At 36.6% G+C, this 27,872-nt stretch overlaps 1 protein-coding gene across 3 annotated transcripts in view; it reads left to right on the top strand.

Moving 5' to 3' along the window:
- Nucleotides 1-27,872, top strand: part of g (adaptor-related protein complex 3, delta 1 subunit-like garnet) — a 563,264-nt gene that overhangs the window by 375,572 nt on the left and 159,820 nt on the right. For all 3 annotated transcript variants that reach the window (XM_090410782.1, XM_090410781.1, XM_090410783.1), the window contains 3 exons: nt 796-868; nt 18,535-18,793; nt 27,724-27,865. In XM_090410782.1, the coding sequence (XP_090266908.1) occupies nt 796-868; nt 18,535-18,793; nt 27,724-27,865 (474 nt within the window). The remainder of the gene's footprint in view (nt 1-795; nt 869-18,534; nt 18,794-27,723; nt 27,866-27,872) is intronic.

The following is a 27,872-nucleotide window of genomic DNA, read 5'->3' as shown; positions in this document are numbered from 1 at the left end:
ATACACTTATGTGTATTTTTACCTGCTAAATAACTTTCTCTGATTGCAAGCCTGGCATTTTAGATGTGCCATATCAGAGAAAGTATTGTTGACTTCAAAATCAAAACTTGGCAAATACAAAAATAGAGAATGTTGCAAGTTTTTAGTATAGATTACTTGTTATGAAATTATGCTTTTCTTTTATGGGACATCACTAGCAGATGCAATTTCTGTGAACTTAGGAGGGGAGGGTATGAGTAAGAGAGATTGGCATAGTATATTTACACAGTGATTAAAAATATTAAGACTTTATAGAGTAGTCACTTTTCTTTTATCAACAGGATCATATGTTCAACAAAATGAACTAATAGGAAATTACTGACAAAGGAAACCCTCCCATTGAAATGAAATATATTATTATTATTACGTGACGCACCTTCAGGGAGTCCAAAGACTCATCAAGGGAGGACACCTACTCTACATCTGTCTCCACCACCAACCAACTATAATGAAGTGCATCTACCATCATCATCTCCCACCCACTACCACCACTACTAGTATTTTCACTGACAATCACAAACATCCATGCCCATGGCAGGATTCGAACCCACAGCCTTTTGACTGGAGAGCGGGTATGCTAACCACTTGGCCAACCATGTCGGCATATATCCCCTGCTTTCTCAGATATGCTGGTGTTTTGCTCGAATTTTTAATGAGGAGGACAGCATTAATATTGAATAATTTCCTATTAAATATCATATTAAATAGCTGTATTCAGAAATGAAGAGTAAACATCTACAATATATTTTTTAATAGGATCGAGCAGACTCATATATTGATGACATACCAGTTACTCAGATTGATCTCTCTGTGCCACTTCACATACCTGGTAAGCAGCATTATTTTTTTTCTCATTTGATAGTCATTTGAATTGTTATAGTGGTCTCTTGCATGCTATCAAATCAGGAATCTATCATGCTGGGACATTGAATTTCCATAGGCTTGGTGACTGATGTAAAATAGTATTTTATTTTATTGTCTATCAACAAACAAATGGTATACCCTAGCACCAAATTTATCATGACCATTTTGAGGTTAAAATAATGCAATAAACTACTGCCTTCCTTCTTGAACTATGCATACAAGCAAGGAATAAGGAATTTGGGGCAACAGATTGCATAGTATGAATAAGCTCTTGTGTATGTATGATTGTTCTTTCTGAAATTAATCAGTAAATTTACATTTGTCTAAGCAGTCTGTGTTTTTTCAAGATGAAACACAGTTGTGTCATGGCTTCTGTTGCTAGATTCTGTTGCAGTTGTCATATTTTGGCCAGTCTGGAAGATTGCTATTTGTTGCATTGGTCCCATTCTTAACAGATTTGATGGACTATTTTTATCTCTTTATGGGGAAATAAGTGCTTTGTGGACTCTGCTAGTAATGTGTGTGTGCTCGTGTTCATAGAAACCACATCACTTTACATAAATAGCTTTTGGTAGTTAAATGGTCATTTTCATTGGTTTATCATTAGATATTTTGTTGTATTGCATCATCTGTCATTTCCGTGGGTTTCTGTTTAATGTAATAGTTGCTGCTATTGCATCAGAATTTTTTTTTGCTATAAATAGCAAGAGCTGGTTTTCACATTTTTTGCTGAGATCACTATGGCTAGTTATGTGCGGTTAATACTTAGTAGAAAAGTGTGATTCAAGCTTTGAATAGAGAAGGCTATTCCTCTCGTGAAATAGCTAAAAGGGTGTCCTGTAGTCAATCTACTATGGTATGGCTGCTATTGAAAGTGAAGGAAACCAGATCTGCTGAAAGGAAGAAGGGGACAAGAAGAAAGTTACTGTCTACACCATCTCAAGATGGAGTTCTAAAGCGGCTTTTCCTCAAAAATCGCCATGTGTCATCTGGTGAAATGGGAATAAGAAGAACAAATGGGAGGTGTAACTGTAAGGAGAAGACTTATTTGACAGGGACTGATATCAGGTGCCATAAAAAGAAGCTCTTGTTAACCAAAATATGAGATTGCTCAATTAAATTGGTGCATACCAAATTGACCCCTGATCAGTGGAAAAAAAGTAATTTTTTTTTGACCAGAAAAGGTTTAACCTGCACAGTGTCGACAGCAGACAAACAGTTTAAAAACGATCAGTGAAAAAATTCAACCCTGACTATCTGATGTCAACAGTTAAATTCTCAGCCAGTCAGGGGGTTGCACATCATATCATGGTGTTGATCACTTGCATTTTACAAAAGGTTTTCAGTGAATGCACAAGTGTACCAGAAAATTTTAGAATTGCTGCCTGCTATCAGTGACCACTTTACATACCGACGAACTGTATCTTTCAGGATGACTCTGCCCCTTGTCATAGTATTTAAAAAAGCATTCGATTTTGTTGCAGGTTATTAAGTGGCTCAATGAACACTCGATTCAGTGACTACCTTGGCCAGGAGATGGCCCAAATTCTCAACCCCATTGAGAATTTGTGTACCAAATGGAAACCAAGAAGAAGCTGAAAACACTTCAGGTGCTCCAAGAAGCCATTATAAGGGTATGGAACCATTAATTGATAGTTGCATCCATCAGGAAATTGATTTTGAACATGCCCCATCAATGAAAAGCTGTAATAAAGGCAAGAGAAGGACTCACAAAGTACTAAACAGCAAGAATTGAAATTTTAGCTTTGAATGTTAACTAAAGCTGTGTTGTTGAACTAAATTTTGATAGCAGTGTTTGTTTTTCCAGTGAAAATATCACTGTCCACTCCAATTTGAAATATTTGCAAATTTGTCAAGTTTGTTGTCATTTCCTAATTATGTCACATCTTGTACTAAAAATAACCAAATATCAATCAAAAATAAAATTGTTATATTACTGTGTTCATTATTTGTGACAATTGTTATTATCCCTTTGAAGATGTTCAAATTTAATTACCAAGAAAACATGGTTGCAGCAGATGATGCAGTTTCTATGAACATGAGTGTATATATTTTTTATATCTTATAAAAAAACTGGATAAAAAACTGGACTTGTATTAATCAGTTGAATTTCTGTCGTGTGTGTGCATATGGTCCATTCATTTCATACTGAAATAACTGGAAGTGATGGGCTAAAAGTTATTTAATAGAAGAGGATGCTGCTCTTGAGAAACCAAACATACTTTTTGCAAGCACACTTCTTCACATTGGTCCCTCCATTTGAGGCACCTGATTGTAATTGAAGAGGCCTTCAGGTATGGTCCTGGTCCTTTCCATTCTTATTATTTGTTCCTGTTTTATTTGCTCTACTTTTCCTGAGTAGCTTTTTTTTTTACTATCCTATCTTTCAGACCACTATCACTATAATGCCTTGCCACTGTATTTGTCATGAACATCTAGGGGAAAGTGGAGGGGGGGTCCTGAGAGTCTCGTATTATTTTGGCAAGATGGGTGGTCCTAGATGTCTAACCAGGATCATTCAACCAGTGCACTTGCCAAGAATCAACAGTGTTGCAATCAGTCTCCTCCATTGTCCTAGGAGACAACCCAAGTCTTAATGTGGTACCTGTACGATGTCTTAGGTCGCACTCTGCTCCCAAGCACAGTCATTGCTTGCTGGAGCATAGACATATGTGGCTCCATGGTGGTGGGGAGCTTTGGTTTATCAGGACCATCAGCAAGTCTCAAAGAAACCATTCTAATGCAGCAATAAACATGTCACCTTTTTTAATATTACACTCAACTGAAGAACATCCACTTGGGAAAATGTCACCTTTCTTCTTCTTCTTCTTCTACCAGAAGGATTGGCAGAATCTACAAAATCAGTGAAGAAATGCTGCTTATGGGATATTCTTATTTAAACAACAATGCAAACACAATCAGAGCAACTCCTTTAGGCAACATCCATTGGGAACACCAGTCACAGTTGTCCTCCATGAAACATTGAACTATTCTTGGGAGTAATAGAGTGGGATTTCTTTGATGTTCCAGATGAAGAAATCTGCTCCAAATTGAATGACCAAGAGACCAGGAGAATCCTCATCAAGGGATGGTCACCTACTTCTCACTAGGAATATCATCCTAAATTTCAACCCTAAATCACCAATATCTCTGAATGCAAGATACCTCATCTGCCCAGTTGGGCTCTACTTCCTGATCTCTTCCTTTGCACTGTTGAAATGTAAGAAGAATGTCATTTCAGACTGCTTATCATTGCATTGCCATCTGTGCTCAGTGTGACAGTAATGATCATGAGAATCAAGATTGTAAGAGCAAAACACTGAAATGTCCTAACTGTGAGGGAGATTACCTACCATACTCATGAGCATGCCAAAGGTGGAACAATGAAGAGAGAGAGGGTTAAAAAAAAAAAAAAAAAAAAAAAAAGAGCAAAGCAAAACATCCCATATCAGGAGGCAAAGAGGTAGTGTACCACAAAAGTAGCAACATCTAGTGGTAAATCATCTTACATTGAGAAGACAACTGTGAAAAAAAGTGTTAGATGCCTTAACACATAAGGCATCTAACACTGATCCTACCTTCTCACACCCCTCCATGTGGGGCACCTGTTCTTGGTGGAGGGGACCTCCCAGTGATGGTACTGGCCCTTTTCATTCTTCCTCTTTTTCTTTGTTTTTCTTCCCATATTCTTTGCTCTAATTCTCCTGAGTCTTTTTCACTATCCTTTTTCCAGACCATCATCACTGGGATCCAACGCTATGTTTGCCATGCAGTGCGACCCATGGACATCCGGAAAGGGGGATCCTGATAGTCTTGCACTACTTTGGCCCCTGCTTCGGCAAGACGGGTGGTCCTGGATGGCCCAGCTAGGATCAATCAGCTAGTGGGTTTGCCTGCAAGGATCACCGGTATTGCAGTAAGTTTCTCACCCCCATGGGCTGGGGTCGGGATCCTAGACCTGCTGCAGTGGCGGTATAGCAGTATAGCATCCAGGGTAGCCCTGCCGTTCCACTCCTGAGTGCATTCTTTGCTTGCCGGGTAGTGGGCATCCATGTGTGGCTCCGTAGTGGGTGGGGAGCTCTGGCGCCAAATTAAAAATTCCTTAAATATGAATTCTTCATCCTCAGATGTTTTAGGGACCCTAACAAAGTCCCAACCGAGAACCGATAACATAGACACAGCATATGGAAACAGAAGTAAGAAACAAAAGATATCGGATACTAACAAAAATGTACCAACCTTTTTAATCATTCATGCAACAGGTGAAAAACCAATTGGGAAAATGTCACCCTTTTTTATCCAAAAGGTTTAGAAGGACTGGCAGGATCTCTCAAAACTGTCAAGAAATTGCGTTCTGGTGATATCCTCGTGGAAACAATGTGCACACAACATTCAACATACTGAGAGCAACGACAAAGGGTGGAATACAAATTGCAGTAACACCTCACAGAACACTCAATTCTAGTAGAGGAGTGATATCAGAATGGGATCTCCTTGAGGTTCCTGATGAGGAGATATGTTCAGAGCTTAAAGATCAAGGAGTGACAGGTGTGAGGAGGCGCATCCTGATACACAGGGATGGTCGCCTGGTCTCAACCAAGAACATCATCCTTACTTTTGATACACCTAGGCCTCTGACATCTGTAAAAGCAGGCTATCTCAGCTGTCCTGTTAGAATGTATATCCCTAACCTGCTTTAAATGTCAAAGATATGGACATGCCCAAACTGCCTGTCGTGGTTCTACTACCTGCACTCAATGTGGTAGTAAAGAACATGAGAATAAATCTTGCTGTGAAAAAAAAAGTTAAATGTGTCAACTGTCAGGGAGATCATCCAGCATACTCTCGTACATGTCAGAAATGGAAAGATGAAAAAGAGATACAAAAAATAAAAACAAAACATAACATATCAGGATGCAAAAAGAAAGCCAGCCACCATTACACCTGTTCTACGATCCTCTTATGCTGAAAAAGTAACAATTAAAAAAATGCCAACAGCAACTCAAACATGTATGTCTATTCCACCATTTGATAATTTCACCATATCTGAACTTTACAATCGTAAGTGCTTCTCCATTGAGTGCATTAATCACAAGACCTATGGCCTTACTGTTGTCTCTGGAGACAACTTCAAAAATGGTCCCATTCAATGAAAACTCATCTGTCAAAAAAATTATGGTGGAGACTTCACTCAAAGATAAACCACCAGACACTCACACAGAAAAATGGATACCTCGATACCCACTGAAAGCAAACTAAGCATACCAACTGACCCTAACACATTTGATGTTTTGAACACTCTACCAGAGGAAGAGATGGACACTGGCCATCCATACTTCCCTAAAACAGTAATATGAAAATTTTTACAATGGAACTGTCGCGGGATCCACCAGAATATTGACGATATCAAGATGTTGTTGCAGAAACACAAACCTTTCTGTTTCTGTCTACAGGAAACTTACTTAAGACCCAATGAGGACTGTACCTTTAGGAATTTCACTGTTGTTCATAAGGATAGAACTGGAGATGGTCCTACTCATGGAGGAGTAGCTATCCTCGTAGGCAGTCATACTCCTTTCTATCAGGTCCAACTTAATACTTCTCTGGAAGCGGTAGCAATTTGCTTCTCTGTGGGATTCCTTATTACAGTATGTTCAATTTATTTACCACCAAATGCTGAGTTAAATGAAATTGATCTTGATAACCTTATCTCGCAACTGCCTGAACCCATATTTTGATGGGTGACTTTAACGGTCATAATACTCTATGGGGTAGTGTCAACACTAATAGACGAGGTTGAAGCATTGAAAAAATTCTTGACAATAATAACCTTTCCCTTCTAAATAATAAACTCAATACTTTCTTCCATATGCCTACCCGCTCATATTCTGCAATTGAATGGAAATGATCACTTTCCTGTTCTTTGTACAAAGTCTTCACAGGAACCATGTTCAGCCACACGGATAACTATATCGAAAATGGACCAGGCTGACTGGAACACTTTCTCTCATCTTGCAAAATTTAATGCTGATGCCATCAGTCAAACACCTATCAATGAAGCTGTAAAATATATAATACAATGCATTGTCCATGCAGCAACAACCTCCATCCCAAAAACATCATCTCAATTTCCAGTCTATCCAAAGCCTTGGTGGAACCCAGAATGTCAGGCAGCCAAAAAAGATCAACACAGAGCACGGAGCATATTTCGTAGATACCCCATCACATCAAATTTAATAACTTTCAAGCGTGCGCGAGCCAAAGCACGTTTTGTAAGACATCAGAGTCAAAAACAATCGTGGATCCAATTTACTACATCAGTTAATCAAATGACCAGTCCAAAAATTGTATGGGATAAAATCCGGAAAATGAAAGGCAAATATAGTACGCATTGTTTGTCCACCTTAGACTTTAATGGAAGTGTTCTTGCTGATCCCAAAGCTATTGCAGATACTTGAGGAGAAACTTTTGCTAAAATCTCAGCAAACAGCTTCATATTCTTGGGAATTTTTAATGCTCAAAGAGCAGCAAGAGAAACAGCCATTTGTCAAGGAGGAGTTAAAAAGAGCTCTCCTACAATCTCACCCTAGTGCAGTAGGGCCTGATGACATCCATTATGAATTGATAAAACATCTACCATCATCTTCTATGGATCTTCTTCTCTTATTATACAATCGAATACTTGCAGAGGAAGAGTTTTCAAATTCTCGGCATAAGTCAATTGTCATTGCTATCCCAAAACCAGGAAAAGATCCAACACAAGCAAATAATTATCGACCCATTGCTCTGACCAGCTGTCTTTGTAAGATATTAGAGAAAATGGTTAATGCCAGACTTCTCTGGTATTTAGAAAGCAACAGTCTTCTTTCCAATACACAATGTGGTTTCTGTAGACATCGATCAACTTTAGACCATTTAGTTCGGTTAGAAACTTGTATAAGAGATGCATTTCTGAAGCGAGAACATCTCTGTTTTTTTGACATGGAAAAAAGCTTATGGCACAACCTGGAGATATGGCATATTAAAAGACCTCTATAACCTAGGTCTCAAAGGACACCTCCCTATATTTATTAAAAACTTTCTGTCCAGGCGAACTTTCCAAGTCAGAATGGGAAGTACGCTGTCTCAACCATATCTTCAAGAACAAGGTGTTCCTCAAGGCTCTGTCTTAAATGTAACCCTTTTTGCTATTAAAATCAACTCAATCATTGAACAGCTTCCTCACACTGTAGACAATGCTCTATATGTTGATGACTTCACAATTTACTGTCACTCACGTAACATGAGGGTAATTGAAAGACAACTTCAGCAAGCAGTTGATCATATCTCTCTGTGGGCTCTTAATAATGGGTTTAGGTTTTCAACAGAAAAAAGTATCTGTGTACACTTCTGTTGAAAATGCACTCATCACCCAGATCGTGAACTAAGAATAGGACCTACTGTTATTCCAGTAACTACAGAAACCAAGTTCTTGGGACTCATTTTTGACAGAAAACTCGCATTTCTAGCACACATTCGTCAACTAAGAGAAAAGTGCAAAAGAACTTTGAACCTCCTTCGCACTCTATCCTCTACTGGGTGGGGGTGCTGATCGAGCTTCATTGCTCCATCTTTATCGTGCACTTATACGTTCAAAGCTGGATTATGGGTCCCAAGTCTATGGTTCGGCAAGACAGAGTAACCTACGATGGTTGGATTCCATCCATCATCAGGGTATACGGATAGCTTCTGGTGCCTTTCGCACCTCACCCACTCCAAGTCTCTATGTAGATGCAAATGAACCAGCTCTATCACTTCGACGAAAACAGTTTCTCTTAATTATGCCCTAAAAATAAAATCTCTCCCAGATCACCCTACATGGAATAGTATCTTCTCTCTGCATTGGGAAGCTCAATATCACATCAAACTGCTATACATCATTTTGGTATGCATATTAAAGAAACTGTGCAAGCTGTTAGTATAAATGTTGACAACATTGGCTACACTAAACATAACAGCATTCCTCCATGGCAGGTTTGCACACCATCCTGCACCCTCTCACTTTGTCAGCTACAGAAATCTTATACCCCCATCATCCATCTACCTGCAATTGTTTAATGCACACAGAACAGCACATGCTGATTTCTTACCCATCTATACTGACGGTTCAAGAACTAACACCTCTGTTGGCTGTGCTGCTGTGTTTCCTGACATTATTATCTCAAATCAGTTCCCACCTGACTGCAGTAATTATACAGCAGAGTTATATGCCATTCAGCTTGCACTTGTGCATATAAAAGAAAACTGCTACCAAAAGTGTATAATTTATACAGACTCATTGAGCTCTTTACAGGCTATCTCCTCTCCTATGTATAATCCACATCCAGTACTTTATGAGGTACTACACCTGCTTCACAAAATGAAAATCCTTAATTTTGATGTTCAGTTTTGCTGGATTCCCAGCCACATCGGAATCAAAGGAAATGAGGCTGCAGATGCAGCTGCTAAATCAGCTCATACCTTCTCCACATACTATTTGACAGTTCCATATACAGACAACTTATAAGATCAAAGCTAATTGCTCAGTGGGAGTTAACATGGCAAGAAACATCAACAAACAAATTATATAACATTAAACCTGCAATTAAACATTGGCATTCTAGTCAACATACAAAGAGAAGGGAGGAGGTTGTCCTTGCTAGGCTCTGCATAGGTCACAGTCACCTTACGCATTCTCATTTACTGAGAGCTGATGACCCTCCCATATGTGAAAAATGCAACACACATCCACTATTCATCATATTCTGGTAGATTGTCAAAAATTTACACGAGAGAGGAATGAAATTTTCACCTATCTAACCAAGCCATATACACTCAGGGAAATGCTATCAGACTCAGGCAAATTGCATGATGTTTTTAATTTTTTAGAAAGAATTAATTTGTACAAACACATTTGACCATAAATTTGTTTATATGTAAATACTTTTTTTTGGTGGCAGGGAGCTGACGTTATTTGCTCCATTTATATCATGCATTGATTAGATCAAAACTTTATTATGGGTCTTCTGCCAGACTGTAATGGTTGGACCCTATCTACCATCAAGCCATAAGAATTGCAACTGGAGCATTTTGAACCTTACCAATCCCTAGTCTATATGCTCACATAAATGGAATACCCTTGTCACTTTGATGTCAACAGCTCTTGCTATACACTGACAAAATAAATTATCTGCCAGACTATTCCACGTGGCCAACTATTTTTTTACTCATGCTGGATAAATCTGTACAACACTCATCAGACTACCATATGACCCTTTGGTTTGTGAACAACTGCACTTAAAAAGCTCTAAATAGATATTAGGTTAGAAAATATTGCCAAATACACTACTGGCATTCATATACTGTCATTCATCTTTTCTACTCAGGCTACTCACACATTCCATTCCTGTTTTCTACCAGCAGCTCTTTCAAGCGCAGAAGAGAATACTCTGATTCTGTGCCTTTCTACAGAGATGATTCAAAATAATAGGCTCTAGTTGAATTGTCTGCTATCTTCCCAGACAGCATAATATTTCATCATATCACACTAGAATATAATAACTTTGCTGCTTAGCTATGTGCCATAGAGCTTCTTAAATGAATAAGATTGCAGTGTTACCAAAAGTGCACTATATGTACAGATTCACAGAGCTTCGTTTAAATTTATTCAGATGACTTCCTACCACTCCAGCTTTGCTAATTCTGTCTATTTCAAAATTTGATTTGCCATCTTCACTAAAAATTGTGCCTTCTTCTATAGGTTTCCCATTCAACAGAAGTGCAAGTCCAAATGGCAGTAACTGAGACAGGACATGTAAGATAAAAGACAGAGCCTTAGATGCTTCTGCAGATACATTTGGACTCCACTTCTGTTGAATCCTCAGTGGTGTTGGGATTAAGGGAAACGAGGCAGTAGATACTCCATTTGGTTGGTTCATTTCTGCCTATTCCCTACGTTGATTACAAGCAAGTCATAAGACAAACTTTTATATCCAGTGGCAGTCATGGAATAGAGAGACCAACAACAAGCTTTATGAAGACTAAAATCAAATTTTGGCATTGTAGTTTTCACAGGGACCATAAAGAGGAAGTGTTCTTGCTTGGCTCTGCATAGATTATGGTAATTTTACATACTCCTCTCTATTGAGGGGGAGTGATGACATATCTATGTGAGAGCTGTTTGTCTCTGAACTGACCATTATTAAAATTTGAATCTACTGCTCTCATTTCTTCAATGAGCGCAGTCGCTGTAAGAGTCATATTCATAATCTGTGAGCAGTGTACACTTTATCAGATTTTCTCAGATTAATCAAGCATTATTTCCTTTTTTAAATTTTTGTGGAGCAGTAATATTTATCACTCTATATATATGTGTGTTATGTACATGTTGTATATATTAGTTTTATTTGTTAAACTTAGTGTATATAAGCTCATAACACTAGGTTTTTGAATATGTTTTTATTAACTTTTTTATACTTGTTTTATGCACCTTTTTTTTCATTTGTTGTTTAAACACTAATTTTATACCTGCTATTCTGCTGTTTTATGTATTTATTATCTGTTTGTTACTAGTATCGTATACTGCTGCGACATGTTTTGATGCATTATGATCTTAGCTGAGCGCACCATGTTGAGCCCGGGGATTCTTTGCACCCCTGTCCCATTTAAGGGACGCCGGTAACTCGGAGCCATTTGTGTAGATTTGCTCGCCATGGTGGTTAGTCTGGAGAGAGAATAGAGCAGTAGTTCTCCATTTGCTTTCTGCTCTGCGCTATTACAGATGTACACAATAAACTGTATTGCCATCTGCAATTTTCTAATCACAAGCTTTACTGTCATCATAAGACCTCAACCTTGTGTCAGTACTGACAAAGCTGCTTCCCTTTGTCAGAGGATTGAATCCTTTATTTTTCCTTGTAACCCTAGGTAGGGGCCCTAACCGGGTACTGACAGCCAGAGCCAGCTGAGCCTGAGTTTTTTATAGAGGTCTGCTCCTCTGAAGATTCTTCCACACATTTCACTGTTCGGGATACAAATCCTCTTCCACTGATTTGTCCGTTGTTCTTCACAGAGGTCTGTTAGCATCCTTGTAGGGAGTGTACCCTACGGAAGGTCCCAGGGAGCACGACATGGACTTGCCTCACTCCCCTGATTGGACAGCAAAAACGTCCAATCAGGAAGTACTGGAACAAATGGGGAAATCACGTGAACTTTTAGATACCATAAAAAGAAGGAAAACTGCATATCTTGGTCACCTACTTCGTAATGAAAAATATAAGATACTTCAATTGATTATAAAAGGGAATATAAATGGAAGAAGAGGACAAGGAAGACGAAGAAAATCTTGGCTGGCAGATATCAGACAGTGGACTGGTATGAACTCTGAGAGACTGCTCAGAATAGCTGAGAATCGCTCAAAATTTGCCAAGGTGGTCATCGACCTCCGATAGGAGATGGCACTCAAAGAAGAAGAATGATCTTAGCTATCTTTATACCACTAAACCCAAACTGATCTACAATTCTGATAAATTAAATATTGATATATACAACTCTTTTGTCATAAATGCTAACCTAGAAATTTATTTCTAAAAATAGAGAGCAAAAATAAATTCAGCATCTGCAGCATTTTCCAGATTTTTCCTACAACAGAACACTTCACAAATCCTGAAATTTTCACGGAACACCTTGGTTATTTTGTAATGTATTAATAATTAATTATGGCATAATCATAAAGAGTACTAGTACACTTATGTATTCGGTGTGACATGTTGACAAATATAAAATTACATTTAAATCAGTTATCAATCACTGGACTAATGAAATCTTGTAGTGTATTGTAGTTTCCTCAGGCCAACATCATTAAATTAATCTGTGCTAATTATCATTGACATATCCCATTCTGATAACCAAAAATTTATAATATTATAAGTACTTACGAGTGAATGCAGGCTTTTTCTCCTGAGTTCTGGTAGTTTTCCCCTCCTTTTGTACATCCCGAATATCGCTTTGTAGGCTGGAGGTGGATGAATCACTATCTGTTGTGTCACAAACACCTTCAATAAGAGATTTCTTAACACCAAAATTAAATAAAGTCTCTTGTCTCTTATTCAGATTAAAATTTAAATCTGTAGGCCTATTACTTTTAAAAAATCATGGCACTATGGTTTCGAAACAAGCACTTTCACCCTACAATATGAACTTGCGAAGAAATTCAGTATTACTAGATTTGAGAACTGGATACAGACTACCTTGATCTTCAGTTTCAGTGGAAAAATTTCTTTATACTTCTTTGCTGATTAGTCACTAACATTTGCAACACAGATGTTATTTTGTTCAGTTTTGAGAACAGAGGATACGCCGCCCATTGTTGTAATTGGCTTGCAGACAATTTTTATGACCGGTCATAAACAGCAGTATTCCCTTTTCCGAATGTTGAAAGATTTCAATGTGTGAAAATTAATGATAATTCATAAATATTTCCATGTTTAAAAATATGAGACTTGGTAGCTGACATTTGCAAAACAGATATTATTTCGTTCAGTTTTGAGAACTGAGGATATGCTGCCCATTGTTGTAATTGGCTTGCAGGCAAATTTTATGACCAGTCATAAACAGTGGTATTACCTTTCCCGAATTACTTCCATGTTTAAAAATGCACGGATTGGTCACTGACATCACGGAACACTTATTCACATTTTGCAGAACACAATTTGGGAAACCCTGTTATAGATGAAGGAAGTGAAAAATTTGAGAAGAGTGTGATCCATTTTGATACTACATAATGCATGCTATTTATAGACATAGTCAGCTCTCATAGACTGCATATCAGAGATACACAAGAAGAAAAGAGAGCCTGGATTCTACCCTCCCCCACACCTTAAATGCACGTACCTGCGCAAAAAGTCGAATTTCTGGGTTGTACCCTCGGGATGTACAGGATGTCATGTTTAGCATTAATGCAATTTTTTTCATGTTGTACTAACTTCCTGTTGACAATTTTCCTCCAAATTAATCTTATATTTCTGTTTTCAAAGACTTACTTTATCATTCCACCAGGGGAAAACTAAATCTTTGTCTTTGCCTGAATCTTTTTCTTGTCATCCTGGTTTTATTTATTTATTTTTTATTTTATTTTTTATATTTTGCTAACCTTTCTTTCCTCTTTCCCATTCTGCTTAAGTGACCATAACACCTAAGACTACTTTGATAACACATTCCTGAATACTTACATTGTCAAGTTCTTTCCTAATATCCCCATTATAAATATGATACTATTGTATTGCCATTGATTCCGTCAGTTTGCTCCTCTAATTTTTCTCAGAACTTGAATATCTGTGGTCTCTAGTCATTTATCGAGTGTTTTATTTCTAACCCAGCTCTCAGATCAAAATGCTAAAATTAGTTTTAACAGTGTTTTTCTATTCAGCTGGTTTAGTGTTTCGACTTACTTCTCTCTTATTCCATATTTTCATTTAAATTTATTCAGATGACTTCCTACCACTCTAGCTTTGCTAATTCTATTTTCAAATTGGATTTGCCATGTTCACTAAAAATTGTGCCTAAATATTGAAAGTTTATTTTTCACTAGGTTAGAATATAATAAATTTAGTTTAATCCTTTATCCCAATGAGAGCAAACAAAGTTTGCGCTTGAAAATATCTTCAGGACTGAATATAGTGTTGTACTATCTTACCTGGGTAAGTAGTACAACATCAGGCAACTCGTAGCAAAGGTGGAGCATGCTACCAACACTCCTATCCCAGTATCTCCCATAATGCAAAACACATTTCCTTGTGGATATGTATACTGTTATACATTAAGGGATTGGCCACTACCCAGACCAGTTTCGACCTTTATTGAGGTCTCTTCAGTGGGAGCCAGGCCCAGAGTTGGAGATACCAGGCAGAAGCAGTAGCAAGTAGCTGGGTAGTGGCCAATCCCTTAATGCTTCTGCCTGGTATCTCCAACTTTGGGCCTGGCTCCCACTGAAGAGACCTCAATAAAGGTCGAAACTAGTCTGGGTAGTGGCCAATCCCTTAATGCATAACGGTATACATATCCACAAGGAAATGTGTTTTGCATTATGGGAGATACTGGGATAGGAGTGTTGGTAGCTTACTCCACCTTTGCTACGAGTTGCCTGGTGTTGTACTACTTACCCAGGTAAGATAGTACAACACTATATTCAGTCCTGAAGATATTTTTTCCGGTGCAAACTTTGTTTGCTCTCACTGGGATAAAGGATTAAACTAAATTTATTATATTGTGTGCCTAAATAGTTGAAATGTTTAACCTCTTCAATAGGTTTTCCATTCAGGAAGTCAACTGCTATTCAAATGCTGGCCTGGTTGCCAAGTGATTAATGTACCCAATCTCTAACCAGGGTTACGGATTTGAATCCTGCTGTGGGTATGAAGTTCATTGCATGGTTTGAGACTACTGCCCTGCTTATTGCAAGCCTGAAGTGGCTTGGAAAAGTTTCATGTTTAGGCTCTAGAGCAGGATTTTTGCACTAATTTTTTATTTATTTTGTAAAAATAAATAAAAAAATTACCAAAAAATATATAAAATTGTTAAAAATGGCAAAAAAAAAAAAAAAAATCCTTGGGCCACCCATGATGCAAAACATACTACAGGTCTATAATAACCATTTGTGGGTGAGAACCACACATTTAAAAAAAGGGAAAAAAAAAACAAAACAAAAAAGAGCAACTTAGAACTGAAATATAGCCTGCCTATGTGCTGTTCGATATAATTTCTCATTTACATCATACAACTATAGCCTTTTGAGTAGCTTTTCATTTGGCACCCAGTCATGCATTTTATTGATCTACAAAACTTAAATACAGATCTTTGTTATATTCCAATAATGTATCTGAACTATTTATTTTAAACTGAAAATCAGATCCTGATATTCTCTATTTTGCTTCATCTGCGTCCAAGCTTCTCTTCCACACTTGCATAAATCTTACGATGAATACTCAATAGGGAAATTCCTCGCATTCAGTTTTTTTCCCTTTTTATAGATGAGTACTATGAGACCTCAATTCCAGTTATCTGAAATTTGACCAGGTCTTCTGAATTATGCAGTATAGTCTCCATAGAACTTTTATATCTCCATATTTGAGCATTTCTGGTTGAACATCTACTATATTGCCTTTCTACATTTCAGGTTTCTGACTGCTTTTTCTACTTCAAGCATTGATATCCACTCTTGATTGCATTCGTCTGAAATGTTTTCTACCACCATGCTGTCACTGCTCATTTCATTTAGCAATCTTTCAACATAATTAATCCAGACATCCTGAATGTCTTCACTTTACATGCCATCTTTATCATCTTTAATTCCTTTTACAGTACTCTTTCCTTAATTTTTAAGCCTTTTCAATAGCTTGCAGAATATTTTGCTACCTTCTTGATATTTATTTCTTACCAAAGTCTTACCATTATTTGTTTAGCTAGCTTTACACAATACTTTGTTGTCTTACATTTCCTCTGTATTCTTTCAGAGCACAAGCTGTCTTACTTACCACGAACTTTCAAAACACTTTCTTCTCTCCTTGACTTTCTCTTTAACCTTTTGAGACTGCCATGGAGTTCTGATTTTTCTATCCTTTCAGAAAACTGCCTTACATGCTTCTCTGACCAAATCAGTTAATGTTTTCTTCAAGGTCTGCCAGTGAATCTCCATGGTTTAGTTTTTGTTTTAAATTCTTTCATTTTTTTTTCCCCTTCAATAATATTTGTGTATTTGAGTCTGTACTTGTCTCTTAAAGATGCTCAACTTTGATTCATTTTAAAACTTTCTTGCACACTTTTCAAAATGATCTTCAATTTTATCCTGCTCAGAACTATATGATGATCACTTCCAATTTTAGGTATTATTTGTCAGATAAGTTTCTGTGCTATTTTTATCACCAGAAATTGATTTCACTGGTTGCCTTTCATCATCAAATGAACCACCACTGCCACCTTCCTAATGGAAAACATAAGTAACCATTGCAATATTCCTCATTTTCCTCCTTTCTTCTTATATATAATGCAATTTGAACCTTTCAATAGTATGCCAAATGTACTGTGTCATTGTAATACTTAAATGTAATTCCTCCATTTAAGTATATTGCAGTAAAGTGTTTTTGCAAGCTGTCTGCTAGTTAGTACATATGACTTCACCTGGTCATAACACATCAGTCCTGATATGTTCCCATAGGTTTGCATCCTTATTCACTCTGTAATCATACTTCCATTAATCTGATAGATTGGGGGCTGAAGAGTGTGAGAATAGTGGTTTGTGGGGAAGAACATTGCCGATTCTGTGTTATCAGGAGATCAGATGCTCTCTCTCTCTCTCTCTCTCTCTCTCTCTCAGAAATATGTCCACAATCAACATCTGGACATTTGCTGGTGCTTATGATTTTTATAAAATGCATAAACACCAGCATATATGAATTATCTTTATAATCTATCTGGGCATCACAGCAACAATTATTTAATCCAAATACATATCAGGGTACGAATTATGCTTGAATTAGAAGACACTAATTGTTTCCTTACTTAGATGTTCTGGTTAGAATTTATATTATGGTGTGATGCACCAGAACATCTAGTTAAGGGAATAATTTAAAGTATTTATATATTAAGGATGCCTTGATCAGAAACGGTTTTACGCATATCATTTCGGTGAGATGAGATAATGGTTATTTTTGATTAGCACATCCATAATATATTAGTTCTTTTGTTATCGCTACTTGAAATATCACATGCCATGATTCTGTAGGCTTTATTTTATCTACTCTTTCCTTGCTGTCAAGTAATATGAGGAAGGGCACACAATGCAAACATGCATTGTATCTGTGATTACACTGTGGTTGACCTCAAGAATACAGTTACTGGAGACAAAATATTGGTAAATAATGTCTTTAATTCATTTATGTATTGTGTTGTGATGAACCATTAAATTCAAATAAAAATAATAACATATTAACATAACATAAGAAGTTAAGAAACAAAGAAATGAGCTTCCATAGCTCATCATTATATGATGATGCAACAAAGGCATCATCATATAATGATGATGCCTTTGTTGCAGAGCTTGAGTTCAGATCCTGTCTAGGATGCAAAGAACCATTATAATAGCTGTTCAGTAGGGTATTCCCATAGGATTTGTCCTCACAGAAATTTGGTTTATTTTGTGGAACGAAAAATACAAGTGATATGTACAACTTACAGTACCAAGCCATGGTGATAAGATTAACAGTCCTATCTCTCTCTCTCTTAACTGATTAATTGGCTTCTAAAATTTGTGGATGGATACTAGTTGCGTTTTTGTTAGGGATATGGATACAATGAAAGTTGAATTCTTACTTAATATAATGAAGGGTATATTTTTACAGAATTCTTGTCTGTGTTAATATTAGTCACTACTACATTTGTGAAATTTTGTTTAGTTTTTTCTGTAGTTGATCAACAATTTTCACTTTGAAAAGTTTAAAGAACATCATATTGCATAGTGTTGTATGAAATAGTCATCCATATTTTATCTTTTATCACAACAAATTCATATTCTTTGTTGATACGGTTGTTACTTCTTAGGTTTAATCTCATCTGACCGATATTTACAAACTAATAAAGAACAGATGAAAAAAAAGCCTAAAAAAATTAAGAAAAAATACAGAAAAGGAAAGAAGAACAAACACATTCCATCAGAGAGTGAAGAAGAAGATATTCAGCCAGTTCATGTTGTAAATATCATAGGCGGGGAAATGCCTGAAGGTGCTAGAAGCACAGAAGATGATGATGATGAGCGTAATCCAGATGATCCTCATCGAGCATTAGATATCAATTTAGAAGAGTAGGATTTGTTTTCTTATCTTTATTCATTACAGTTATTATAGTTAATAAAGCTCTTAAATGTAAGGGATATTACAACATAGTGCAGTAATAACTGAATGTAATATACTAGTGTAACTAATATGGCTTAAAATTTTACTCAAGTTTTTTTTTTTTTTTTAATTTAAAAAAATGTATATTCTGTAATAAGAAAAAAGGACTTAAATGGCTAATTGAATTAGCCATTCAACTGTTAGTCTTTTGTAAAATTTTATTTTACAAGAATATCAAGTATACCATTTCTGTACAGAATTAGTGCTTCTAGTATTGAAAGGCTTCTGCCTTTTGGAATTGTGTTCATTTAATATTTCCCTTCTGTTTTATTTTGAGGACTTCAGTCTCATTGCTGTTAACCCAAATAATAATGTTTGTTTGTTTTTTCTTGCAGAGGTAGTTTTGAGCATACTGAATGTTGGAATCAATTAGTTCACCTGCGACACATTAGCTGCTGAAGTGGGTTTTGCGTGTTGTATCTTTGAGATTTATTTATTCCATACCTGTTAAACATAGTCAATGATAATGTTGAAGAGTTATGATGCCAAATGAATTTGAAGGTCTTCATTAGAAATAGGAAACTCTCAGTCATCTCCTCCATTAACCATTACTCTTGCATGGTTGTCCTGGTTTGGTTCTGCTATTTTAATTTTTCACAAGGGTATTTGATAATAACTAAGAATTTTAAACATTTTTTTCTTGATTGAACTAAAAGATTTTTTATTTATTTATTTATTTTTAGCAGCTATTTGAGGCAAGGGATGTTTGATAGTACTGTTTGTTAGGAAACCTCTTTTCTTGCAGGAAGCAGGCAAACCGGCCATTAGAACACATGTAATTAACAGACATAATAACACTGGCTTCATAGCTTGAGTTGCTTTGACTGTAAATCCAAATAAACCAAAACCTCCTTGCTGCTTCTTTGAGAAGAAAAGGTGTTTTATATGCTTCATTTTTTTGGAGGCATTCTCTTATAGATTCTTATAGTTGATAGTAAGATGTAATTCTGCTGTAATTTTTCTGTTTATTTAGAATGGTTTTTTTAGGGGAGGGCGGGGGTATTGGTGGTGATAGCTTTTTTTCTCCCATTGGTATAGAATGTTAGTTATAGTTCAAGCTGTATTGCAGATACTTTGTAATTGTTGAATGTTTAAGTCCATCATATATATTCCACACAAAGACTGTTTGTTGAGGAGTTATTTTATTTAAACCTACTACTAGTTTCATGTATATTATAATGCACTTCACCAAGAGAGTGAAATTTAAAAAATAAATAAATAAATAAAATAAAAAAATAAAAGAAACCCCTCAAAGTTGATGTCATTGTAATGTGGAGAAGAGTCTAAGAAAATTACCAAAAGGTGCTGCAATGTAACTGCATCCAAACAGCAGCCATACTTCTCAAAGCCAAACAGCCATACAGAAATATCTCAAAAATTGAGTGGTCTATGCTTTAGAAAATACATGACAGGAACATTATAGTATTAAAAGTTGACAAAGTAATTCTACAGTAGCCATGAACATGGAAGAGTATTTTAAAAAAATGTAAAACTTACTTAATGACACCAGCACCTACAGTCTACTTCACTGTGACCACTTGACACAACCAACAACTTAAGACCTTGCCAACTGGCCTGAGGACACTAAGAAACATCTAGACATTATCTAATTCTCAGAATTTTTGGAGTTCCAAGAGATTCGCAAGCCAAACCTACCTTGTGGTCCATAGTTGATTATACAGCTGGTAGTCCCAGTTATCAGGCAAGATGGATACCTATATAAGAAACAGCATACACACACTATTGAAAAAATGACGGATTTTGTAACAGAACCATCTGATCTACTAGAAAGCCTGAACATTATCAACTTGTTCACCACTGTACCTCAAATAGAGATGGTAAGACTACTACTACAAGAACTATTTCCACTGGACATTTTGATGTTATTTGAACACTGCATCAACTACATTTTCCAATTTCACATAGAGGAAAGGCTTAGCCATGGGTCCACTATTTTTTCTACCTCCAGCCTGTTGATGGAGTCATTTGAAAAACAAACTCTGAGGAATTACAAATTATGACCTAAACTCTGGCTACGTGGATGAGGATGATGTGTTCATCATATGGCCTGACTTTTCAATATAATTACTAATCTTTGTTGTGCATCTTAATGACATTCATCCCACATGAGGTTCACTATCAAATTAGAAAACAATGGATCCTTACCTATTTTAGACACCACTACAGTTCACCAAACAAAACAAACTTAGTGATGTTCCTGTGAGATGAATATTGGTATCCATCTTGCTCAATAAGTGAGACTACCTTTTCTATACTTTTCTCTACTCAATAAGAGTAGAGAAAAGATTAGTGAGTGAATACATGGACCATAAGGTAGGTTTTGCTTGTGAACTTTGAAACTTCATAAATTCTGGGAATTAGATGATCTCTAGAAGTTTCATAGTGTCCTCAGGCCAGTTGAAAAGGTCTTAAGTTGTTGTTGAAAGTTTTTCCACTTGGTTATACTATAAATTAATTATAAAGATACCAAGAAATTATATATTTGGTTTAATCCTTTATCCAAGCATAAGCAAACAAAGTTTGCACCTAAAGTATTTTCAGAATTGGGAGAACTCGTGGTAAAGGTGATATTGACTTCACATCACTTGCCTTAGTATTCCATAATGCAAAGCACCTCTTTGCAGACATGAATATTGTTGTTTTGCATTATGGGAAAAGGTCACTACCCAGACTGGTTTCGACCTTTATTGAGGTCTCATCAGCGGGATCTCAATATAGAAAACAGTATAGAAAACTAAGCACATTGGAAGATACCTCCATGCAAAGTCCTACCATCCATTTCAAATATATTATTGTTACAAAACCCATTAAGTCTGGGCATATAACATATCCATCAAGTTTGGTTGGTGTACATGTCATATGTTCAAGTAGCCTAGTTGTGAAGATATTTCACATGCAAACTTTGTATGCTTACACTTGTGTAAAATGTATATGTTTGGGTGAGTGAGGAAGTTTTACTTTTTTTTTCTTTCTTGTGCATGTGATTCTATAAGTTGTAATCTTAGTAAATTACTCCCTCCACTTTGAGTGATTTAACTCTGAACTTCAGAATAAAAAGAAAGCATCTGAACTAAAGTACAACTCACTTGCACACTGATATGTATCTCAGGATATCTCTTATGTAACTTAACCTCTTAAATTAACCTATTTAACCCATTAGGAGATTGAGTTTTCAGACACCTTCTAACCAAAACAAAAATCTTTAATTTACAAAAAGAAACATATATCATCTGTTCCCATAGTTCCAATGTCTGTTAGTGTCTGATGTTTTACCATCCTTTGTCATTTCTCTGCACCCATTACCAGGTAACTCAAATCCTGCAAACTCTTTCTACACCACTCCTTCATATATCATCTACCCACTCTTGCCTTGGCCATCCTCTTCTGTTTATAATGTCCATTGTACTAAACATCATGGTCTGTCTCCTTTGAATTATTTTCTGCATTAGGTTCTCTTTGCAGTTTACTTTGCTATACAGTTCTTCATTTGTTGCATTTTGCACCCATCCAATTTGTAGGATCTTTCTTTAACTTTGTTCTTTTGAAAGCCAATATTCAACTTAGAGAGCCTTAACTCGTGTCAAGGACACTTGCCTCTGATCGCGCATGTGTGCTTGACCTGACTTAACATTTGCCCAGAGGCAATGCACATGCGCGATTTGGAGGCAAGTGTCCTTGACACATGAGTTAAGACTCTCTGAGTTGAATATTGGCTTTCAAAAGAACAAAGTTAAAGAAAGATCCTACAAATTGGATGGTTGCAAAATCCTTGTTCCCTCTGGGCAAATGTTAAGTCAGGTCAAGCACACATGCGTGATTGGAGGCAGGTGTCCTTGACACATGAGTTAAGACTCTCTGAGTTGAATATTGGCTTTGAAGACAACTTGAAGAAAAACGGCATAATGGAAACAACAGTTGAATCATCAAACAAACAAACAAGTTAAATTAGTGCAAAAATCAAGTGACACCACTAGCAGCCATGATGGAGACCAGTATGCAGGCACTGCATAGGAATTGTGCAAGACCTTTGCAGTCAAATATATGCCCCACAGAACCTTGCACATCCACTTCACTAACATCCATGGCCTCAACTCCAACCTTAATAGTGTCCACTACCATTTTCAGTCCACCAAACTCCACCTATTCTTTTTAGCAGAAACCCAAATCTCACCTCCCCCCAGCACTGTCCATCTCACCCTTCCAAACTACACACTCTTTAACTCCTTTTGACCCGAGGGTGGCATCTGTGCATGTCCACTCTGACATAGCTTGCATGAAAGCACCTAACCTAGAATCGCCCAACTTTGACCTTTGGTTAAAAACATGCCATCCCTGCTTAGTCAAATTCATTTGCTGTCTCTATTGCTCTCCTAATTCTGCCAGCCACTCTGAGCTTTTTTAATTTTCTCTCCTTAAAAATTGATTTTCTCCAGTTTCACTCTCCTAAAAGTGAAATCATCTTCCTAGGAGATTTTAATGTCCACAATACCAACTGGCTTTCCTCCTCCAGTTGCACAGATTTTTGCAGGCAGAGATGCTGAAATATTTGCCATCACTAATGACCTTGCACAAATTGTTCACATGCAAATGAGAATACCAGATAACCCAAACTACTCCTAAAACACCCTAGATCTCTTTCTCAACCAATGACCCTTCCAAATACACAGTGAATGTAGTGACCCCTTGGGTAATTCCAACCTTATATTTTTTATGGTTTCACTGGCCTGACAGCTTCACTTATGAAAAATACATTTCTCTGACATTTCAGTTTCCTTAGTACTGAATGAGAGTTTTTGCTCTCTTAAGGTTTCTGCCTGATCTCTGAAGACAACTATCATCATCATCAAATTCCTGCCATGTACCCTCAAGGGGTGTACAGGATATGATAGTACTACATGAAAATTTACATCATTACTAATTTCCTATCTACAATTTTCCTCCAAATGAGTCTGTTACTTGTCAAGACTCCAACATTACCAGATCTTATATTTCTATCGTCTAAGGCACTTTGTACTGTATCAATCCACCTATATCATGGTCTTACTCTGGATCGTTTTCCTGCCAACTTGGCAGAGAACACTTGTTTTGCTAATCTTTCCCCTCCTGTTCTGTTTAAGTGAACCACCTGAGACAAGCTCTGCTAACGCATTCCTGGATGCTGACAGTGTCAAGTTCTTTCCTAATATTCTCGTTTTTAATATCATATTGCCATTGATGCCATCTGTTCACGCCGCTAATCTATCTCAAGACTCTCATATCTGCGGTCTCTAGTCTTTGGTGAAGTGTTTTACTTCAGACCCAGCTCTCAGATCCATAAGTTAAAACTGGTTTGAACACTGTCTTGTATACAGCTAATTTAGTGTTCTGACTAATTTCTCTCTTATTCCATATGAATTTATTCAGTTGACTTCCTACCATAACAGCTTTGTTGATTCTGTTGTCTATTTCTATATTTAATTTACCATCTTCACTAAAAATCGTGCCTAAGTAGCCGAAATGTTTTACTTGTTCCACAGGTTCTCCATTTACAACACAGTTGATATTTTCAATGATTTTGCCTATTTTCATTGTCTTTGTCTTTTTATTGCTGACCTTCATACCATATCTGTTACAACAGTTATTCAATTTAGTCAGAGAATCATGCAGACATGTAGCGGATTTATTTAGAAGTATAACATCGTCCGCATTAAGCAAAGAGCTGACATTAACATCTTCAATTCTGATATGTTTAATACCACTTTCCTTCATAATGTGATCCATGTAGATAATGAATAACAGAGGGGATAATGTACATCCTTGTTCACACCAGATTTAACATTAAACCATCTTCATGTACTTCCTTCAATTCTAACTGCTGACTTACAACTCAAATAAAGACTAAGTATTGCTTGATATAATGCCCCATTGACACCATATAACTGTAGCGTATTGAATAGCTTCTCTCTTGTCATATGCCTTTTCCAAATCGACAAAACGTAAATACAGATCTTTGTTATATTCCCATGATTTCTCCACTATTTGTCATAAAGTGAAGATCTGATTCTGACAGCCTCTATTTCGCCTGAATCCAGCTTGTTCTTCACCAAGCTTTTCTTCAACAATTCTTCTCAACCGTTTCTTCCTGGTAAGATATATGCAAGTATACATGCATATATCTTACCAGGAACACTCAATAGGGATATACCTCTGTAATTTTCACATTCAGTTTTATTTCCCTTTTTATATATAGGTACTATGAGAGCTCTACTCCAATCATTGGGAATTCGTCCCTCTGTCCAGGCATTCTGAACTATGCAGTGCAGTCACTGTAAGACTTTTATACCACCATACTTCAGCATTTCTGGTCGATTATCATCTACTCCTGCTGCCTTTTCCACATTTCAAACCTTTGATGGCTTTTTCTACTTCAAGTATGGATAAGTATTCCTGACTGCATGCCTGGTCAGTTTTTTTTATCACTGTGCTGTCATCACTGCTTGTTTCATTTAGCAAATTTTCAAAGTAATTACTCCATACTTCAAGGATATCTTTTTCTCCCATTTTCATTTCACCTTTATCATCTCTAACTCCTTTTACAGCACTCTTTCCTCAATTCCTAAGCTTCTTCAACATCCTCCACAATATTTTGCCACCTTCTTGATATTTATTTTCTATGTTCTTGCCAAAGGCTTCCCATGACTTTTGTTTAGCTAGTTTTACACACTGTTTAGCTTTCTTACATTTGTCTCTGTATTCTCTAAAAGCACAAGCTGACTTATTTGCCAGGAACCTTTGATATGCTTTCTTCTTTTCCTTCACTGCCTCTTTAATTTTCTTTGTCCACCATGGAGTTTTAATTTTTCTATCCTTGCAGATAACTTCACCACATGCCTATCTAGCTGAATCAATCAGGGTTTTCTTCAAAGCTTGCCACTGAATCTCCAAGGTTTGGTTCCTGTTCTTAAACTCTTTCATTTTTCCTTCAATAATCTTTGTGTTTTAATCTACAGTTCACATCTGAGAGCTGCTCAAGTTTTATTCGCTTTAAAACTTCCTTACATGTTATTCTTTTCAGTATGAAATTCAATTTTATCCTGCTCAAGACTAAATAGTGATCACTTCCAATTTCAAATCCTCTGTACGCTCTGGTGTCCTGCATCACGGAGAAAACATCACTATCAACAATAACATAGTTAATGAGACTTTTCTTATTCCTTGCCTCTTCTCTGTTGAAACATGGTGTTAGTAATAACCAGTCCATGTCCTGAACAGAAATCCAACAGGTGTTTGCCATTATTATTAGCTTTGCTCTTTTCTCCAAATTTTCCCAAAATATTTTTGTATGTCTGACAATCATTTCCTACTCTGCTATTTAGATCCCCAACAAGGACCAACTTTTCCTTTTTCATTGTGTCAGTAGCTTTCTCTAGAGCCTCAAAAAATTCATCCACTTCGACCTTAGTAGAACCTTCTGTGGGACCATAGGCACAAATAAGTCTCATTGTCCAGTTCCCCATTCTGATATTTGCCCAAATCACTCTACTTGACACTGCCTGCCATTCAAGAAGATGAGTCTCATATTTTTTGTTGATTACTTTGGCTACTTCTTCTTTTCCTTGATTGTCATTGCCTGAATATAACATTTTGCATTTATTGCTCAGAAAAATCTCACCAGTTTTTGTCTTTTTTTGTTTCAGTCACCCCTATTATGTCGATCTGGTACTTATCTAATTCCTCAGCTAGCTCCATTTCTTGGCCATTCGGGCTTTTTATGTTGATAGTGCCGATCTTTAACTCTGGTGATGTTGAGTTGGGGTGTGTTTTCAGATTTGTTCCAGTAGCTGACTTTTCGCTGTTTGCCCTGTTCCCTGGCGAAAACAACGGGGACCTTGTTCAACCGGGCAACGTTCCAGCCGGCAAGAAATTTTGTCATGTTGTACCATCATTTTGTATTTTGATTTAACCAATAGGAATACAATTTGGTCGGCTAAATCCCAAATTGCCAGCCCATCCTTGTTCGTTCAGTATCCAAGTAGATACCCAATACGGTGCACCACAAAAAGGTGAGGATTGGACATTAGCTCAAAAGCCCTGGTCGGTTCTCCACATTCCTTTAAAGGCTATGTGGAGGTCTCCTCTCAGTTTTACAGCTTTGACCCTTAAGCACCCCCTGAAGATTAGTAACTAGTTCGAAACAGCTATCATGCCAGTGAAATCTTAAAAAATGCACCAATAAAAGGCAAATATATGGACGTTTGCGCAGTGCCAATGTTAAGTAGTGCAAGCTAAGGGACCTTCTTGCTGAGGATTGTATTTTCATAAGCTCTCAGGTCAACTTACAAAACTTTCGTAGCTTCTACAAATATTCGGCTTTGAAATAATGTTGGATCTAGTATCCACTTTGCCTATGTAATTTTTTTTTTCTTTTATTCAAAAATGGATTATTCAAAACTCAGTGCATAATTATTTATAAATTTAGTTGCAAAATCTCTCATTACAAAAATGGAAAAATCAAATGTTAATGGGAATTTATGAATAATTGATGTCCAAAGTAACTATCATGATGCATTTCCATACATTTCACCAAACGTGTATTGCTTTTGTTGATGATTTTTACCCTAAAAATGGACATCTGTATTTAACAGAGAAAATATTTCCTCATAGCCTTAGTTGCTTTAGCGTAATAAACAATTCCAAGGTTATGAATAACGTTGTAATGTTTATCTTGATGATAATTTAACATAATAAAAAATAGTTACTTTGCAATTAGAAATCTATCTTAAAAGATACTTAACTTCCTGAAGTATAAATTTCTGAATGTTAAATCATTTAATTACAGGCCTCTTCGGGATGAAGAACAACTTCCAGTTAGAACTCATCACAATCCTGATATTATGGAAGATCTAGAACCAGATGAAAGAAGAAGGAAAAAACTTAGAAAAGATAAAAGTAAAAGAAATAAAGAGCGAAGAGAGAGAAAGGTATGTT

The sequence above is a fragment of the Typopeltis vanoorti genome, chromosome 20 (assembly GCF_054136105.1).
Source record: "Typopeltis vanoorti isolate ZY-2024b chromosome 20, IOZ_Tvanoo_1.0, whole genome shotgun sequence".
NCBI classification, from domain to species: domain Eukaryota; kingdom Metazoa; phylum Arthropoda; class Arachnida; order Uropygi; family Thelyphonidae; genus Typopeltis; species Typopeltis vanoorti.
This window is presented reverse-complemented; position numbering and strand designations above follow the sequence as displayed.